The 20,274-nt window shown below is 37.2% G+C and overlaps 2 protein-coding genes and 1 non-coding gene across 3 annotated transcripts; 2 read left to right on the plus strand and 1 right to left on the minus strand.

Annotated features, from left to right (window-relative positions):
* Positions 1-3,918: 3,918 nt before the first annotated feature.
* LOC144999151 (small nucleolar RNA R71) lies at positions 3,919-4,024 on the plus strand. The gene has a single exon (XR_013660671.1). It is a non-coding gene; the product is annotated as a small nucleolar RNA R71 (small nucleolar RNA).
* A 6,938-nt stretch (positions 4,025-10,962) lies between these two features.
* LOC144997958 (zinc finger (C3HC4-type RING finger) family protein) lies at positions 10,963-14,641 on the plus strand. Its single transcript, XM_078957812.1, has 17 exons — positions 10,963-11,331; positions 11,713-11,811; positions 11,925-12,092; positions 12,187-12,273; positions 12,346-12,407; positions 12,497-12,684; positions 12,767-12,827; positions 12,904-13,081; positions 13,158-13,196; positions 13,290-13,351; positions 13,446-13,482; positions 13,634-13,683; positions 13,780-13,849; positions 13,955-14,030; positions 14,121-14,200; positions 14,286-14,354; positions 14,468-14,641. Exons 1-17 carry the CDS (start codon positions 11,095-11,097, stop codon positions 14,525-14,527), a joined length of 1,623 nt encoding a protein of 540 aa, XP_078813938.1. The 5' UTR covers positions 10,963-11,094; the 3' UTR covers positions 14,528-14,641.
* A 216-nt stretch (positions 14,642-14,857) lies between these two features.
* Positions 14,858-18,476, minus strand: LOC144997960 (SNF1-related protein kinase catalytic subunit alpha KIN10-like). The gene is made up of 11 exons (XM_078957813.1): positions 18,324-18,476; positions 17,548-17,738; positions 17,279-17,463; positions 16,974-17,156; positions 16,650-16,781; positions 16,346-16,531; positions 16,141-16,230; positions 15,975-16,058; positions 15,472-15,597; positions 15,152-15,331; positions 14,858-15,062 (listed from the first exon to the last, which is right to left on the minus strand). The coding sequence occupies exons 2-11, from the start codon at positions 17,732-17,734 to the stop codon at positions 14,943-14,945; spliced, it is 1,473 nt and encodes a 490-aa protein (XP_078813939.1). The 5' UTR covers positions 17,735-17,738; positions 18,324-18,476; the 3' UTR covers positions 14,858-14,942.
* Positions 18,477-20,274: the final 1,798 nt, after the last annotated feature.

Genomic DNA, 20,274 nt, shown 5'->3' on the forward strand with positions numbered 1-20,274 from the left:
TCCCCACACGTCAAACACCTCGCACACTTGGATACTATGTTGTGGCATTTCATTTTGAGATGAAATGTTTCCCATTCTTTGACAGGCATCACATTCTTTGAAAAATTGGGCTGCATCTTTAAAGATTGTAGGCCAATAAAACCCAATGTCAAAGATCTTCTTTGCAGTGTAGTGTGCTCCATGATGTCCTCCCATGGGCCCGCTATGGCAATGCTCTAGTATTCTCCGGCTTTCCTTCCCGAACACACATCTTCGTATGATACCATCCGCACAGCTTCGGAAGAGGTATGGGTCGTCCCAAAAGTAATATTTGATTTCAGCAAAGAATTTCTTCTTTTGTTGACTGCTATAGTCCTTCGGGATGTATTTTGTAGCTAAATAGTTAGCTATGTCTGCGAACCATGGCTCTTCTCCCACTGACACCATAATGTATTCGTCCGAAAAGTCGTCTCCATCTTTGTCTTCTTGCAATTGCAGGTTCTCTAGCCTGGACAAGTGATCAGCTGCTACGTTCTCCATTCCCTTCTTGTCTCGTATTTCTATGTCGAATTCTTGAAGAAGTAGCACCCATCGTATCAGTCTTGGCTTAGCATCCTGTTTGGAAAACAAATACTTGATATCCGAGTGGTCAGTAAAAACATTAGTTTTAGACAAAACCAAGTAAGGGCGAAATTTGTCAAAAGCATACACCACAGCTAACAATTCTTTTTCAGTGGTGGTGTAATTCTCTTGGGCTGGGTTTAAAGTCTTCCTAGCATAATATATGGGTTGAAAGTGCTTATCAACCCTTTGACCAAGGACAACTTCTAATGCATAGTCACTAGCATCACACATAATCTCAAAGGGTAAGTTCCAATTTGGTGCAATAATGATCGGGGCATTAGTTAATTTTTCCTTTAAAAATTCAAATGCCTCTAAACACTCTTTAGTAAAATTAACTGGTGCATCTTTGAGTAATAATTGTGTTAGAGGCCTAGTTATATTGGAAAAATCTTTTATGAAACGTTGGTAAAAACCTGCGTGTCCTAGAAAACTCCTAATACCCTTCACATTAGTTGGTGGGGGTAATTTGGCAATGGTGTCAATCTTTGCCCGATCCACCTCAATTCCCTTTTTGGAAACTTTGTGGCCCAAAACTATACCCTCCTTGACCATGAAGTGACATTTTTCCCAATTGAGGACCAAGTCGGTTTTCTCACACCTAGCAAGCATTGAGTCAAGATTTGTGAGACAGTCATGGAAAGAAGATCCAAAAACGGAAAAGTCATCCATAAAAACTTCCATGAATTTTTCCACCATATCGTGGAATATAGCTGTCATACACCTTTGAAAAGTCGCAGGTGCATTGCATAGCCCAAAAGGCATGCGTCTATAGGAAAAAGTCACACTTGGGCATGTGAATGTGGTCTTTTCTTGGTCCATTGGGTCTATGGGTATTTGAAAATAACCCGAAAATCCATCTAGAAAGCAATAATGGCTATGGCCCGATAGTCTTTCTAACATTTGATCAATAAAAGGTAGGGGAAAATGGTTTTTACGAGTGACATCGTTTAGCTTTTGATAATCGATGCACACTCTCCAACCGGTTACCATTCGTGTCGGGATTAGCTCGTTCTTTTCGTTGGTTATGACCGTCATCCCTCCTTTCTTGGGCACCACTTGGACCGGACTCACCCATGGGCTATCGGAAATGGAGTAAATGATTCTTGCATCTAAGAGTTTGACCACTTCCTTCTTGACTACTTCTTGCATGTTCGGGTTCAACCTTCTTTGGTGTTGTACCACCGGCTTTGCTCCTTCTTCTAGATTGATCTTGTGAGAGAAATAGGATGAGCTTATTCCTTTGATGTCGGCGATGCTCCATGCTATGGCCCGTTTCCGCTTCTTCAACACTTGCACTAGCTCCTCCTTTTCTAACTTGGACAGATCAGAGGCTATGATTACTGGCTTTTGATTGCCTTCTTCCAGAAAAGCATACTCCAAATGGTCTGGTAACGTTTTGAGCTCTGTTCGTTGGTTCTGAGTGACAGACTCGCCGAGTGCAGGTAGGGTACTCGGCAAGTTGGTGGCTGCATTCACGAATTTTGACTTTTCTTCAGATATACTCGGCGAGTAGATCGGACCTACTTGGTGAGTAGGGCTGTCAGATTGCTTCATTAGTTCTTCATACTCCACTTCTTCCAACAGTCTTTCAATTTCTAGTAAATCTTTTTCTGGATCAAATGCTTCATCTAAAGCTGCAAAGTTGCTGGAATCTTCAGGTATGTCTTCCTCCAATAGTTCATCAAGCATGTCGATTGAGAATGTCGTGTCGTCACTGCTCCTAGAATACTTCATAGCTTGGTCCACCCCGAATGTTACTGAATTGTCCCCGACCCGCAAGGTGAGCTTTGAGTCTCTCATGTCTACTATAGCGTTGGCCGTGTTGAGGAAGGGCCTTCCAAGGATGATTGGTACTTGTGGATCCGCCTCCATGTCTAGAATGATGAAATCAGCAGGAAAGACAAATTTATCCACTTTCACTAGCAAATCTTCGCATATGCCTCTTGGGAAGGTGACTGTCTTGTTCGCCAAATGTATTGCCATGCGAATTGGCCTTGGCTCCGGGAGGTCCAGCTTCTAAAAGAATGAGTATGGCATAAGGTTCACACTTGCTCCAGAATCAGCTAAGGCATGAATTGCAGCCAAGTTGCCAAATTGGCAAGGTAAAGTCAAGCTCCCCGGATCACCCTTCTTCTTTGGTAGCTTATTTAGCATTGCAGCGGAGCAGTTCTCATTAAGCACTACCTTCTTCACTTCTTCCATCTTTCTTCTATTGGTGAGGAGTTCCTTAAGGAACTTTGCATACTTGGGCATTTGCATGACGGCTTCAATGAACGGTATGTTGATATGAAGAGTCTTAATGTGGTCTAGAAACTTCTGATATTCCTCTTCCTGCTTCTCTTTCTTGGCTCGGGTTGGGTATGGCATTGGAGGCTGGTAAGGCTTTTCAGGAGATTGTTCACATGTTTTTGATGGTGTACTCGCCGAGTCCATCGGCTCTACTCGGCGAGTAGGACTCTCAGATTGTAACTTTTGGTTTTCTACTGGTTTTTCCGCTTCATCCTTCTGTGAGTCCTTGGGTGCTTCAGTCCGAATGGGTGCCAGGGGAGTGATTATCTTCCCACTTCTTATTGTGACAATGTTTATGTGAGTGCCTCGTGGGTTATTTTCGGTTTTGCTAGGAAGTTCACCCGGTGACCTTTGGTTAAGTTGTTGAGCAAGTTGCCCAAGCTGTGTTTCTATATTGTGGATAGATGCTTGCTGGTTCCTGAGCACGGTTCTTGTTTCTTGAATAGCAGCATCATGGTCACTATGCTTTTTTCTGAAGCAGCTACAAATTTAGTAAGCATATCTTCCAAGCTTGGCTTCCTTTCTTGCACCGGCTCCTCCTTTTGGTAGAACCCTCTCCCTTTTTGTCTATACTTCTCCTCCTTGGCTTTCTTGTAATCATCATAAGGAAGCCACTCTTTCTTTTGTTTGTGCCAATCTACATCATATCAGTCTCCACTCAAGTAACATGCTTGCGCCTTCTTGTTGCCATTCTCATCCAGATCGCAGTCTCTAGTGAGGTGAGGTCCATTGCAATTTTCACAACCCACCCGAATAGCATGGATCGTTTGATCCATTTTATCCATTCTCCTATCAATGGTTTTTAGCATAGCCATGACCGCGGATAAGTCTTCAGTAGCAGCATAAGCGGCTCCCCTAGTGACATCATGACTAGGGTTATGGTATTCTCTAGAGTGTTTAGAGAATTCAATCAATTCTTTAATCACCGGGGGTGGCTTCTTTGTAAGTGGGCCTTGCGAATCTAGTAACTGCCTGGTTGTGACATTGACCCCATCATAGAAGATGGAGACTTCTTGCTGGCTGTTTAGATCATGGTGTGGGCAATTTCTTAGTAGACTCTTATACCTCTCCCATGCTTCATATAGCGACTCTCCAGCTTGTTGTTCAAAGTTTGCAATGGCCTTCTGCAGCTTGGCTATCTTAGAAGGTGGGCAAAAGTGATCAATGAATTCTTCCTTCATCTTGGCCCAAGTAGTGACTGATCCGGGGGGAAGTGACTTGAGCCAGTCTTTAGCAGCACCCTTGAATGTTACCGGAAGCATACGAAGTAGTTGAGTCTCGCGGGTTACATTTGGAATATTGAAGTAATCAGCTACATCATTGACTTCATCCAAATGCTTGTAGGCATCTTCATGATCTTTCCCATAAAAAGGTATTTCTTTGAGTGAAGCTAGGATATGACCCTTTAGCTCGAAGGTAGCAGTCGCGGGAATTGCGGGTTGCACAAGTCCCGGGCCATTGTCGTCGCGCATCCTCTTCTTCCATTCTCCCATGAGGATTTCATCAATGTTATCCATTGTGAAAGCTAACTCTTCCACGGACTCGGTTTCGTGCTCGTACGTTGCCTCCTCTTCTTCCTCGGTCTCGTATCCGATATCTTCTTGAATTGGTTCTTCGATTATCAAAGAGGCGCTAGATGCTCCTGATTTACTGCTCTTCTTTTTCCCAAAAATGGTCTTCAAGTTGGACAAAGGTGACTTCTTTGGTGTACTTGAACTTTCCACGTCCTTTCCTTTGTTCCTTTTCAATGCGGATTCGGGATCTTCAAACGGGGGTACCAGTGGTGTGTTTGATCCTCTGGTCATGAAAGTCCTGAAATAAATAGAATAAAAGCGTAAAAAGAACAAAAAAAAATGTACTAAAAAAATTAAAATTTACTGCTAATTAAACTGCTACTCGCCGAGTAGGTGCGATTGCACTCGGCGAGTATCAACGATATTTTGAAAAAAAATTCTAAATTTAATACTAAAACTAAAACAGATGCTAAAACCTAATTACTAATTACTAAATTGCAATAAATGAACTCTATGCAAGTAGACTCACACAAAGGATCGAAAAAATTAGGAATTAGATTAATTATTTAGAAACGTTCCCCGGCAACGGCGCCAAAAACTTGATGTGTGTAAAATGCACTTGTTTTATCCCTACTTTTAATTAATAAATTTAACACACAAAGGCAGTGAACCTGTCTTTTAGTGGTATAGATTAGTAAGTAAGGTGTCGAACTCAGGGAACGGAAAATTAAACTAATAACTAATTTTAACTAAAACAACTAATAAAAGTAAAAGGGGTTTCTTCTAGTTTTGCAAGACTAGAAACTTAGGCACACTAAATTAACTAAATAACTAAAGCAACAACTATTCACCAAATTTGATAAAGATGTTTCTATTTAGGTTCAACCAATTCACTCCTATGGTTATTTGTATTTATGATAGATTAATTGCTATTGGTTACCAATTATAATAGTTAGGTTCATGTTCATTACTCCTAACCCTTAGACAATTAACTAATTTAAGCGGTGATCAAGTGTTTAAACTAATTAATTCCCTAGATTAATGATTTGGATTAAATAAGATTTGTAGTGGTCAATTAAGTTATTAATTCAATTAACCTCTTGTTTGATGGTTTCACAAACAAGCTCACACATTAATCTTCCTATTGTCTTATTAATCTTAGTTTCATAATCATTACTTCTAAGCATATGGTTTAGTGTTCACATAGACATCTAAGGTTAACAACTAAGAGATGTTCATGCAACCTAATTGTCTTCCAATTAACAAAATATAGTAGTGATTAATGCATAAGGTTCTTTAACAAACTTAATTTAATAAATCACCAATAAACAATCAAACAAAAATTAATAATTAAACCATAGGAGTTCCTTGGTATTCCCCAAACAGAAACAAAAACGAATTTAGTTCATAGTTGCAGTAGAAACAAACATAAAAACAAGTTTTACTAGATCAAACATATTCAATTCCTAAATCTAACTGGTAGGATTAACCTAGTTGCTTGAATTCTTCAAAAGATTGAAGCTTAGGGTTCCTCAGCGTCTTCTAGGGCTCTTAGTCGCAGCATGACCTTCAAAAATTGCCAGGAATGTTGTCCCATTGGATAAAGATTCGGTTTTTATAGATATCTCAAAACAGGGTGTACTCGGCGAGTAGCAGGACCAACTCGCCAAGTAGGTGCATAGTTATCCGTCTTGAATCAGGAATCGTAGCTATCTTCTGGAACATCCTCGTGTACTCGCCGAGTAGAGTCGTCTACTCGCCGAGTAGGTGGACTTTTGTCTCTTATTTTCATTCTTTGGTCTTCAATTGTTTTCCCTTGCTCCCTTTTACTTCCAAGCATGTCTTCTGGACTGAAAACAAAATTCAAAACATTTTAAGTACCTTTTGTCCACATTATTCACATAATTAATTAAAAATGATTAAGAATATGTGCTAAATAATTAACTAATTATGCACATATCAGAAGTCCTTCAGCAGCTGAGTATGGGATGGTTTAGTGGATTCTCTAGGGTAAGCCTAGGATGAGAGTAGTGTTGGGAGAAATAGTAGTAGACTAAGGTACTTGGTGGAGTCAAGGAAATTCTTGAGGAAAGTACGAATAGATGTGGAAGATAGTATGTGTAACGCCCGTAGATCCGGGCTAGTCAATTTAGAGCTAATAAGGGTCGAAAGCGACTTTTCGACAAAAGATTAATTAGAATAAATAATCTTAACCAAGTTTTAGAATACGTCTCAAGGGTTTCGTATATATAAAGAACGCTGAAATCCAAGTTATAAAGAAGACGTTATGGTCCGTCAAAGTTTTACGGCAAAACCGGCACGACACCGGGAGACGTAAATAGTGAATTTACGATGGAGGACTTTTTAGCCTTAGAAATATAAACAAAAGTTTTAGTATACGTTAAACCAAGAACATACAAAAAAGAATGCCAAAATCTGACTGCGTATGAGGAAGTTATGAATTTTCTAAGATTTTGCTTAGCAGTGCACAGTCCGAAACTCGAATTTTAGATCGAACGGTTTTTGGCCTAGGCGAACTAAATGAGAATTGAAGATCTCATTAATAGGAACTCAACGGTAAAAATACAGACGAAAACATAGTCCGTATGTAGAAGTTATGAATTTTACGCGGATATTTAACAGTATAATCTTTTCGTACTTTTAAATTTAAGATCGGTCAAGAATTAGCCAACGGAGTCAAAATGAAAGTTGTAGATCTTATTTTTACCTACGCGTGGATATAAAGAATGTCAAAAACAGAGCTCGTATGTGAAAGATACAGATTTTAGAAGTCGGAAGTGTGTTGTGCGAAAATGGGTGATGTAACACAATCTTGGCCATTACTTTCTCCCAAAGTCTTGCTACCAGATGGTGACATGTGGCACCAAGTTCAGCCACATTTCACCCTATAAATAGAACCTCTCCCACCCTCATTTTCTTCACTTTTTTCCCATTCTTTCTTCTCTTTACTTTCTCTCTAGAACCTCTATCTAGCCCCGAAACCCCCCGAAAAGCCTAGGGAACCTCCCTAGCACGAGGCGGAAGCCCCGGATTGCTCAACGGCTCTGAGAAGAAGAGCTTTTCGGCTCAGGACCACTTCTCTAAGCAAAGCCTGAAGTGTATCAGCAAGGGTTCAGCAGTGCAAGGTGAGTCTCCTCATTGTGTGAATGGGTCTACAGCCACAATTCTGACCCATAAAGTTTATGAGTAGGAAGACCCGAGGTTAGCCCTAGGCACTGTATGCTAGTATGATATTTCAGACCAAGGTCCGATGTCGGGTGGGTGCCTTTGCAAGCTAGATTATACTTGTTGTCTGTGTGATACTTTTATGTGCCTGGTAGGGAGGTGAGTATGGGCGAGGTCCCGTACCTCATCACTAGCAGAGTGTGGATGCGGTTCCATATCTCATTAGTAGTAGAGCAGGGGAGAGTCTTGAGATAGGAGGAAGGTGAGTATGGGCGGTGGAACGTATCTCACTAACAGTAGGAGCTTGGACAGGGTTCCATGGCTACCAATAGCAGGACAGGGACGAGGCCTTAGAACAGGAAAATAACAGGGTCTGACAGTTTATGTGTTATGTGCTAAGGTTATTTGTTTGTATGTGTTTAGTGGGAAGGGCCCAAAGACAGGCAAGGCCTAAGAGAAACAAATTTGTACACCGAGCGGGGCTCGAAGCCAGGCGGGGCCTGGGATCGGGTAGGAACGGATGTAGCGAGTGAGGCCCGATGTAATAGATGAGGCCAGAAGTAGCGGGTGTGGCCCAATATTTGCAGTATGTGCTTATGCATAGTATGTGGTAGGTTGGGGAACTCACTAAACTTCGTGCTTACGGTTTTCAACTTGATTTCAGGTATTTCCGGTAGCGGAGGGAAGAGCTCGGGGCGATCGCATGGCATACACACCAAAGGAGTTTCAGCCTGGGATGTTTACTCTGATAAAATAAATAATGTTTTAGACTTGATACTTTGTTGTGATATGTTTAGAAGGAATTGTTGGGACTCGTGGTTTTATTATTAAATTAAAATGAAATTTTCAGTCTTGAAATTTGGGTCGTTACAGTAAGGATCCCTAACGGCTGCTCCAACGACTCCCGGTTATCATTATCACAATAACACTTAGTCAAAATCCAATAACCCTTCTTAGGGTAGAATAACCATTTTACCTCTGATCTAAATGGACCCATGAGTTAGGCTCAAATCCATAACATGAAGGCCCAATTCCATATGGTCTCCCCAAGCCCACTAATGGCCCACTTATGGCCCAATTTTCTAAATTGGGCCCAAATTCTCAAATGGGCCTACCTCAAGCCCAACATGTAATAAGGTCCACTAACAGCCCAAAAGAATAATCGACTAAGGCCATAATCACCTAGTCCAAGGAAATGGCCCAAAAAAGCCCACTGACGCGACGAACGCAGGGTGTTCCCTTGTGGAATGTTGGACGTTCCTCCTTGGTCAGATCGTGAGTCCTAGTGGGAACGCAACGCATTCCAAGACCTACGTAGGGCGTTCACCTCCAGTTTCCAAAAACTGACCATTAAGCATTTAATGCTTAAGCTATGCTATCCAAACACAGATCCAAGCTATCTAGGACCTCTAGAATCATAAAATCATGGACTTGGTGACTTTGCATGTCCTTAAAAGTCCCAATCTCAAGAAATAGCAATCAACTTCCATAAATATGGCCATAACTCCTGTATAAACCCATTAAGACCTCAAAGATGAAACTTTACTAATATTGGGACACAAATAGCATCAAGGGTGGCAACCCTAAGTCCAGAAACAGATTGGACTCATAAAATCCATTCTTGGGACCTAATAAGGTCCAAAACTCCATTAACATAGATCTAAGCATTCATAAGGCAAGTTGAAAGTTCGTTACCTTAAATGAGTGCCAAAAGGTGTGCTATCCCAAATCCTTGAGCTTAAGATACTTAAGTTCTTCTTCACTAGCTTCTTCTTTCTCCTTTCAAGCTTCTAATCACCACAATGAACTTCACAAGGGCAAAAACACACAAGAGTAAGGAATGAGAGGCTATCTAGGGTTTCTGAGGTTGAAAGGCTGGTAAGGAGGCCAGGGCTTGAGTCATAATGTTGTTTATATAGGTCCCAAACCCTAAAAATTAGGGTTTTCATTCAGTGTGGGAACGCAAAGCGTTCCTCAGGGGAACTCCCCGCGTTCAGGCTCCGGCTCCAAAATCCGCAATTAGCAGAAATGGTCCCTCCTTCCTCTAAACTCACTAATTACAAGGTCCAAAAGTAGTAATTCAATATATAAGGGACCAAAATGTAAATAATACCTGGACTGGGTGTTACATTTGATTTTACTGATGTATGAATTATTAGAAAAAACATGCTAGTGGATTTATAAATTGGGAAGTTTTGCCTTAATAAAAATGAAAAGTTTTTGTTGTGAAAAATGGGACGTTACAATTTTAGTCAGAGCTTGTGACTCAGTCAGGGCTCTGACTCAGCTAGATTTTACTCGGTTAACAACTATCAAACAACCCTCAAGTCAAGGTTTAAAGATACTAAGAGCTTATCAAAATTTAAATTTTTATTAATGATTTTAGGAGGATGCCAAGAAAGAGAGATATAGTGGATTTTCGGATATGTGATTATAAACTAATACACTAATTTATTAATATGGAGAAACATACCTACCAAAAGTTTTCTATTTGATAATTAAGTAGGGGTTTTTCAAATTTCAAGTAATAAATTTAATATTAATTAAAAAAAATCATATTTTTGGATATCCGAAATGTCTAAAAATCTATAAAATCACTATCTGTATCCAAATCCGAAATTTCGGATATTCAATTTTGGATATCCAAAAATCCGGATATCTGAAATTTCGGTTACTTTCGGATCAAATTTTTGGATTTTTATTTGGACTTTCGGATATTTTTACAAATCACCTCCCTAAATCAATATTCGTTGGGGTCTTAGCGTCTTGGAGTCTTGGAGACCGCAATTAATTTCTGAAGAATCGGTTGACGCTTAGTTTTCTCCAACTTTCACTCCATGGTCGACCTTTATTTCCTTTTGGCTTATGCTTATCCTAAACTATCAAAGACAATTACAATATTGGGCATTAAAATTTAGGGCCCTAATAACTTGGAGATATTGGTTCGGCCTTAAATGTGAGACAGACATGTATAATATATTTATAGCAATCAAAGTCCAATCAAACTTCTTATGATTTCTCTAATAAAAACATGGAAATCATGAATAATATTTTTTCATCAGTCGTTTACTTTTTTTTAGGAGAAAATAATCGTGTTGAATAATACAATTACAAAAGGAAAACCAGTAAGTATTACACAATAAATTACATTACTTTTAAGCACATTTTTATAGCTAATCAATTTATTTTAAACATTTAACCTTCAAACATAAAATATAATATTCATTTACAAGTTATCAAAATTGGCATCTTTTAAAATCAAATGATTTTATAAAATTATGTACTAAATCACTAGGATTTCTTTGGGTAAGATGATGAAAGAACCACACAGAACAGTCAAAATACACGTCAACGTCCAACAAACTTCACTTTGTCATTGTAGAATTGTCATTCTTCAAACGAATCCAATATTTTGAGAGCGAAAGCTCTGAATTTTAATCACCTACATGTAGTAGATTTAAAGAGAAAGTGAAGAGTACGCGTAAATGAATGTCGTCCGTGTATGGAACGAAGGATTCTTGAAAGAACACGCTCTTATCCTCCATCTTCAATTAATGCTTTAACAATCTCCTTTCACTCTCTTCTTTGTTTCCATATTCATTGTATATACTATATTATATACACCTTTTTGTGGCTGCGTTCTTCTCCAATTTGGCCTGTCTGCAAAATGGCTACCGATGAAGAATCATCAGCTGGATTTAGCTTGGAAGGAATTGAAGACGTCGAGGATTTTGTTTTGGTGAGATTTTAGGATTATTCACCCTAAATTGCTTAAATAGCAATTAAATGCTGGGAAAATGTTTCTACTATCATTGATTTCGTATCAACGTAGTTTTATGTGATCTATGTGCAGAAAAGAGACTTGCACTTTACTTTGGCAGACAATGAATTCTACTTTTTGTCTGCAAATTTTTTTTATTGCTAACTATAACAATGTTGATGAAAAATTTGGGGAAATTGATATCGATATAGAAGCGAAGCTCTTTTTGCCCCCAAGGAGGGGATGTAATTCAGTGGTTGAGTTCACTTGCATTTTCTGTGTTTTAGCTTGATAATGGACATCTATGGAAGTTTGAAGTTTTGGTTTATTGCTATCTGAACTTCTAAAGTTTGAATTCAGGGAGATCAAGAAGAGTCTTTAGACACAGGGCGTTCTACTCATCTTCTTGACCTAATGAAAATGGCCAACAAAGCACTCAGAGTGAATCGTTATGAAGAGGTAAGTAATGAAACCATTTGCTTTATACATTCTGTTCTTTTGTTTCTTCCTTTTGAGCCTGAAAGTGAGTTAACAAACTTCCTAGTTCTTAATAACTAATGTTAATCAACCAGGCAGTGAATTATTACTCAAGAGCTCATAATATCAAGCCAGATGATCCTATCATTCTTAGCAACCGATGTGCTGCTTACCTAAAGATTGGCCACTTTCTGAAACACAGACCAGCTGCTGCATCTGAACTTAGACCATTAATTGGGCTTGATCCTACAACCCATGCCAGTGTATGCGAATCATCATCTTTATTTTTTTGAAGCTTTATTGTTTCTGTTTACATTTTTAACCACAAAATCATTTGAATCCATGAACTCTATTCAGCTTGCATTAAAGGATGCCGAGCACTTTATGAACTTACAGAATCACACTGTAATGGCATACATACTGAAGGCAAATGCACTCATTTTGGTAAGAATAAGACCCCAGTTCCTATATCATACCTCTATTCATGACACTCATATTGATCATATGTTTTGGCAGTTAGAAAGATTTGAACAAGCCCGTGATGTAATTCTTACAGGTCTTCAACTCGATGCTTCAAGGTATGTTTCTGCAATATTCTTGTCCACTTTAAGAATTTCATGTTTTTTTTCTTTTCTTGATGCATCACATACTCTCTCTTTCTCTCTAGCAATGCTCTAAAGAAGTTAGAAAAGTTTACAGTCGATATATTTGGGAAAAGAACACATGGTCAGATTCAGACACCACGTACAGATGACTTTGATTGCACTCTTTGCTTCAAGTTATTCTATGATCCAATCACAACTCCATGTGGGCATACCTTTTGTCGTTCATGCCTCTTTCAGTCAATGGACCAGGGTAAGTGCTGTGAGTCATTCTTTCTCTATAACTTCTCTTACAAGTTCACTAATTTTCTTTGGATTTTGAATATCTGTTTCAGGAAACAGATGCCCATTGTGTCGAACAGTTCTGTTTATCAGTCCAAGAACTTGTGCAATAAGGTGAGTTGACTCGGTATAAAAATTTAATATGCCCTTTCTAACCATCTTAAGTAATATACAATCTTTTATTGAGCAGTGTGACACTGAAAAGTATAATAGAGAGGAACTTCCCTGTGGAATATGCAGAAAGGAAATTGGAGAATGAGAGTTTGAGTAAAATGGGTCCTGATTTGTTACCTCTTTTTGTGATGGATGTTGTGCTACCTTGCCAGAAGTTCCACTTAAATATATTTGAAGCCCGTTATAGACTTATGGTGAGTTTTTTTTAATCCATGCTATCAACACATCTGCTTTGAATATATTTCAATTATCTTTATGCTTAAATCACAGGTCAGGAGAATCATGGAAGGAAATCGACGAATGGGAATGGTAGATATTTTGTGTGTTCTTCTTCTGGATCCATTGATAAAAGCGGATTGTTAGAGTCTCGTTAACACTTTTTTTTTTTTGCATATAATGTAGGTTATACTTGACACTAGCACTGGATCTGTAGCTGATTATGCATGTGAAGTGGAAATTACAGAGTATTTTTTTTTAAATCATCAGTCTTTATATCTTTAAGGTTTGTGTTAAGCAGATTTAATAATTAGTAGTAGTAATTTGTTCTGAATCATGCAGTTGTGAGCCACTTCCAGATGGGCGTTTTTTCTTGAAGGTGAGATTAAAATCAAATATCATTTGTTTCATTTCTTGTAACCCTCTTTATGATTGATCTATACTTTAGAAAACTCATGGGTATCATAGAAGATTTTGAAAATGAAGCTCTAACTGTTGTTTTTGATGCTAAAGAGATCAAAAATTTTCAGGTTGAAAGTAGGCGAAGGTGCCACATCCTTCGAAACTGGGATCAAGATGGGTTAGCATCATTCTTATCATATCTTTTTTTTTTTTTCAAGATTTTAAATTTGGTTTTAAAGTTGGTGATTCGTATTTTTTCCCATATATAATGAAGGTATCGTGTTGCTGAGATTGAATGGGTGCATGATTTATCTCCAACTGAAGGGACAAAAGAGAGATCCGATGTAATTATACTTTTTAACTTATAATTTTACCAAATTTGAAGGGTATGATGGGAATATGAGTAAAAAAAAAAAAGTTGTTTTTTGTATATTTTTTGGTGGTTATAGTTGCAGGATATGACAGATGTAATGGCAGAATATGCTCGATCTTGGATAAGGTTAGCTCAAGAAGCAGCACAAGGAGGTAAACTTTTATAAATCCTTTCCATTTTGATGTCTTTTTTCATTACTTGTTTCTCCCTCTCTTATGGTTGTGTTATATGTTGTGATGAAGATCAAATGAGACTCACAGAACTACATAAAGCACAAGGTATGATGCCATCAACAAGGGATCTTGAATCCTTCAGTTTTTGGGTAAGAATCATTATTTAAACTTTTTGTTTATAAAATCATAAAACCCAAATTTTAATCTTTATGAGATATAATCATCTGGATGCAGCTTGCTACTTTATCAAATCGAAGACCACAAGAAAGATTGGACCTCCTTCGCATGAAAGATACAACAGCGGTACATTTCTTAAATTCTTTTTTATCATTTTATAATAAAACATGCCAGCTGTCAAAGTGTCAATTGTCATCATAGTTCCATAGTTAATAATTAGCATTAACTGTTAATTACAGAGGTTAAGGAGGGCATATCAGGACTTGAAAGCAGCAGAACAAGGCTGTGTGTTGCAGTGAAAGTAAACGTCTACTTTTCTTGTTCTTATTTGTTGTTTTGTTGGCGAAGAACAAAGAAAAAAAAATACAATCTTTTTATATATTTTTCATGGTAAAGAAGAGCTTCTTTGAATATCTTGTAAAATCCTACTTTGTCCAAAGGTGAAAATATGATGTTTTTAACCATTTCAGTATTGTATACCGTGAGATCGTTTAAATTTGAGAACAATTTATGTTTACTTTGTCCGAAAGTGAAAATATGTTTATTTCGATAAATGGATCATAGTACATCATACCATTCAAATTTTAAAACATGTATCATTTAATTATCAGAACATAATGACCTACAAAAAAAAAAAAAAAAGAGGATTTCATAATCATTTGTAACAATGAAAACATTGTATTTACAAGCATGAAGCATTATGTACTCAAGATTCTACAAGATGCCACTCTCTAGCTGCAGAATGAAAGCAGCACAGAAGTCCAGAAACACCAATTGAGGACCTGTTATCTTCTGGATGTCCACCAAATAGCTATCCTCTGGAGTCTTGTAAAGCTGTTACATCAATACCAGATTAATTTTCATTTATGTAAACTTACACAAATAAATAACAACAAAAGCTTTTTAGAATTACTTTTTTATACCTGAATTTCAAATTTCACAACATTCGGTGTAATACCAGAAGTAATATAATGGTTCTCATGAGTGATGCTTGAAAGCCATCGACATTTGATGTTATAAAGCCCGATCTTTTTCCAGCAGACATTTAAATCTCTCAGGATTTCAAGAACCCGTGTCATTATCTCACGTGGATTTGCTGGAATCTTCAAAAAACAAAAAAAAAAAAACTTGTGGATCATACTAATCTATCGACTATATATATATATATATATATATATATATATATATATATATATATATATATATATATATAATGTAAAAGACATAGTTTTAGTATGGACACCTGCATTCCAACTTGCCATTTTCTTTCACCAGGTAAGTTAGGCCTCACAGAGTTATTTCTAGCAAATCTATTCATTGTAGCCCTGTCTGGTATGTTGTCTAGATGCATAGTAGCAAGATCACCCTCCTGCAACAATTTATACCATTCTACTTTAACTTTCTTTCTTAATAGGACATTACATTTTGTATACTTAATCCCGACATAATGAGTTAAAGGGGTTAAGCCAAAATAATGTAGCTTAATGTATTACGACACTAAACATTTACCTTTTTGCCACTTTTTTTTTCTCCCAACTCTCACGTTAAAAATGATCGAACATTGTGAAATTTGTTTTTTAGAATGCAAGGGTAAAATGGTCATTGAGTCTCATTTAGAATGCTGGTATTTCTTGCGTTTAACCTTTAAAGCTACCCTTTTGCCATTGTCATCATTACAGACACACAGTTCCTTTATTATTATTATTATTATTATTTTTTATAAACAAAAAAACGAAAATGACGCACCAGATTCTCTGCAAGTTCAGCTCCAAGATACCCACCAGCAACACGAGACTGGTTATCAAAGAGCAGATAATACGCAACTGTCGCCTGAATGATACAATACAAATAGTTTTCAGTTATAAAAACAGCCAAAGACATTTTAAAAAAAAAAAAAAAAAAAGAAAGATACATCATCTTGTATCCGGGTTTGAAGTGATTGTATGAGATGTGTCCTTTCAAACCCCATGTTGAGAACTTTTCGAATTATGTCTTCATCAAGCTAACAGGTAAAGTAAAAGAAGCGATTATTATTACAGTTCAATTAAAATGGGAAATGGGATTTATTTATACGTGTTGATTTGATGAAGTGTAAGTGTATGTTATAATAATAATACCTTTTTGAGGTGATCTGTTGCATCAGGGGCAGGAACAGCTAAGTATCGAGGAAGCTGAGCTTTGAACCAAGGATGCTTACGCAGATCAGCAATTGTTATTCGCTTCACTGGATCAACCACCAGCATCCTTGGAATTAAATCCCTTGCTCCTGCTGACAAATGACTCGGAAGGGTATAGATTCCAGACTACAAAAACACACACAACAGATAAATCTAAAATCTAAATATCACCTAACTTTAACCATGAGTACAAATGTTATAACTTTCATGTGATTGTTAACATTAACACAAAGAAAGACTATACCTTTATTTTCTTGAATAAATTGGGAATATTCTCATCATCAAAAGGAAGAGTACCACATAGAAGAGCATACAAGATTACCCCACAGCTCCAAACATCCACCTCAGACCCTGCATAAAGTTTACCCGAAACAACCTGCATGAAAGCCACCCACTTTAGGATCCGATTGTAGCAATTGATATTTTTAATCAAGATTAAAAAACTTCGGATGTGTTTTGGTTTGTGGATCCCACGGAACTGGAATTGGGGATTCCAATGTGTCGTTGGAAACTCCATTCCATTCCATTTCTTTGCCAACCAAACACGTGAAGCAAACTTTATGAGTACCTCAGGAGCAGCATAATTTGGGCTTCCACAACTTGTTTTAAGAAAATGGCCATCTCTCATTATATTACTCAATCCAAAGTCAGCAACCTTAACATTCCCTCTTGAATCCAACAAAATGTTCTCCGGCTTAAGATCCCGGTGAACCACCATATTCCGGTGACAGTATTCCACTCCAGAGATAATCTGTATCAGAGAAAAAGATGTCTCAAATCTCAATGTAACTTTCTCAAAACAAGTAATGTAAATGTCCTTCTCATATGACAAAATGCAACCTAAATAAATTTAAAAACAATTCTTTCTGATACCTGTTGGAAAATTTTGCGAGCTTCATTCTCATGAAGTCTCCCTTTCTCTACAATATAATCGAATAGCTCACCGGATTTCACATACTCCATAACAACATATATATCAAGGGGGGTTTCTATCACTTCATAAAGTCTTATAATATGTGGGTGTACAAATAACCTACAAATCTTGATTTCTCGTCTTACTGTATAGGAAATCACATATAAAAGAACAAGTTTCAGAAAAAAATTAAAAAAATTAAAAAGATAAGCAATGTATGGTTTCATACCTTTCTCTTCCATTTCAGGGTTCTTAAGTTTGCGGCGGTTTAGAATCTTGACTGCTACCTTGTAGCCGGTCAACACATGTTCAGCAATTTTGACTTTTCCAAATGATCCATGACCAAGAGTTTTCCCTAGTTTGTAATTACGTAATAGTGTCTCAATGCTTCCACCTCCCCTGTTTGTTCTATCCATATTTCTGCCATTCACATGAGATGATTAGTTGTAAGTTGTAAGTTGTAACTACTACAAAGTACAAAGTGGTAAAATGGTCAGATTTTCATAGGACATCTATAATAGAAATTGTTCTTTATACAAGTTTCTTGGAAAACCATCACAAAAAGAAGATCCAAAGCAAAATAGAACTCGGATTTAAATACCTGCGAACTCTTCATACAAGGTCCCCAAAGTTGACCTCAAATTAAACAGGTTCAAGATACAAGGTACACCATTTCAAACATGAAGTACTGATAAAATTCGGGGAAAATGAAAATAAACAAAAACCAATAGGCAAGAACCGATTAATTGCATTTGGATCCTATTCTCGGGTTTTTGGTCAATTTTTTTTATCCTGATTAGCGTAGCGTTCTTTCACAAGCCAAAGAGATTTAAATCAGTTACTCTGATTAAACCCTACCAAGAGCAAACTGATCGACAGAAACTAATTTAAACCAGAAAACGATCCACGGAATCGAATCAGATTGAAGTAGAAGGCGAACAATAATAAGTAGCTCATAAACGATTTCTGAAATGAAAGAAAACATGATTTTTAAAATCGCAATACCTTTGCGAGGAGGAGATCACATCCGAGGAACAGTTGTTGGTGTAATTCACGGAACTTTTAGAAGCAGGAGATTGATAATGAAGTTTAATCCTCAAGATTGATTTACTTTCAACTCTGAGTCAGCATAGACGAAGCCACAAAGGGATATGCATACGCCGTGATCCAGATTTTCTAGTATACCCCCTTGATTTTACATGTAAAAACAATCTATACCCTCACTTTTAATTATGCCAATTCACTCCCTAATTTTCTTATTCTTGTAAAAATCTCATTGACAAAGACCGTTCTATCCTATATAAAATACACAAAAATGAAAAAATAATCAATATGGTATGCATTTTTTTAAGGTTTGGTTCAAATCTCGACTGTTTTAAATAGTTGGTCATTCTGAGCTAGTTTTATTGTGTATTTGGTCTCTTTGAATATTGAAATAATTATAATACTCTTGGGGTATTTATTTTTTATTTTTCTTTCATTTCTTAAGAGAAATTAAACTTCCTATATTTTGTCTCTTTGAATATTGAAATAACTGAAATACTTGGGATATTTATTTTCTATTTTTCTTTTATTTCTTAATAGAAATTAAATATTTTTTTTATATTTTATTTCTATTTATCATCCTACCATATCAAATATTAATATGTATCATATTTAATGACACATTTAATGATATTGATAATATTTTGATCCACTTATCATTATTTAATGTGGATAGGAAGATAATAGGAAGAAAATATAGGAGAATATTGAATTTCTCTTATTTTTAAATCTAATATTTATTTCTTTATTTTAATAATTAAAAAAATAAAAGAAGCATCTCTCTCTCTCTCTCTCTCTCTCTCTCTCCATAAAAAAAACACACACAATTCTCCTAACTCCTATCTCCTTCCTTCTTCCACCTTCGTCCATTTTCTATTTTTCTTTTTAAAGACCTTGTTCCAACAAAAAGAAACATCAAAACCATCATCGCCATTGTTGTGCACCTACCTATTCCTACAATCTGACCACCACCTCTTTACGAAACCCTAGTGCCAGAGAAGAAGGAATGTACATGTAACATTCCGAAATTCAGGTACATCCATTTAACCCTTATTCTTTACCAAGTGGTCAAGTTTAGCCCTTGAGTAAAAAATGTTACAAATGAGTACGCTAGGATTGTACACGAAACCCTAGGCGTACTCATGCGCTTATATTGGACGCGGATTCGATTAGGTACATTGGGCGTACCAAAGTTACGTTGGGCGTAACTGGCTTAGATGTAAAACCCTAAGTGAGACTTGAGGACTATAAAAGGAATGATAAGGCCCTTACCACAGCCACCATATTACAGTGAGTGAAACCCTAAGAGAGCAAAAACCCGTTATAAGCTTGTGTGTGTGTTCTTAAGCTTGAAAGTGCCATTTTGTGGTGGTGAAGGAGAAGAGGAGGCCATTGTGGGAGATAGAAGTTGGAGGACAAGCTTAGATCCGAGTTCTACAGAGGTTGGAGCTTCATTTGGAGGTAAAAAGCTCACAGCTTTCATTGCCATTGTTGATTTGTGCTTTATAGACCCATTTTTAGGGTTTTTGGTTCCAAGGTGGAGACTTTATGAGCAAAGGGTCTCCATAAGCTTAGATCTGCCCTATTCCAGTGTACTATGTGTTGTAGGCTCATAAAAATCTAATCTTGGACGTGAATATTAAGTCATGCATGAGATATAGACTTAATAAGGAAAGAGGAAAGGTGTTTAGAGTGATTGGAGACCTTTACAGTCATGCAAAGGCTTAAAGGTTTCGACTTTATGGATTAAGTGGCTTTAGAATAGTCAGATTTGGAATTTGAGCTTATGTCTTAACTGTTTAAGACCAAAAATCAATTAGAGCATGAAACTGAGACTTATGTTGGGTGTAAATCTCAGAACGCTCTGCATAAGGGTTTGAGATCCCGATTTTGGATCGTTGGAGTACGCCCA

This window comes from Lactuca saligna, chromosome 5 (genome assembly GCF_052625555.1).
Source record: "Lactuca saligna cultivar CGN05327 chromosome 5, ASM5262555v1, whole genome shotgun sequence".
In the NCBI taxonomy this organism is placed as follows: Eukaryota; Viridiplantae; Streptophyta; class Magnoliopsida; order Asterales; family Asteraceae; genus Lactuca; species Lactuca saligna.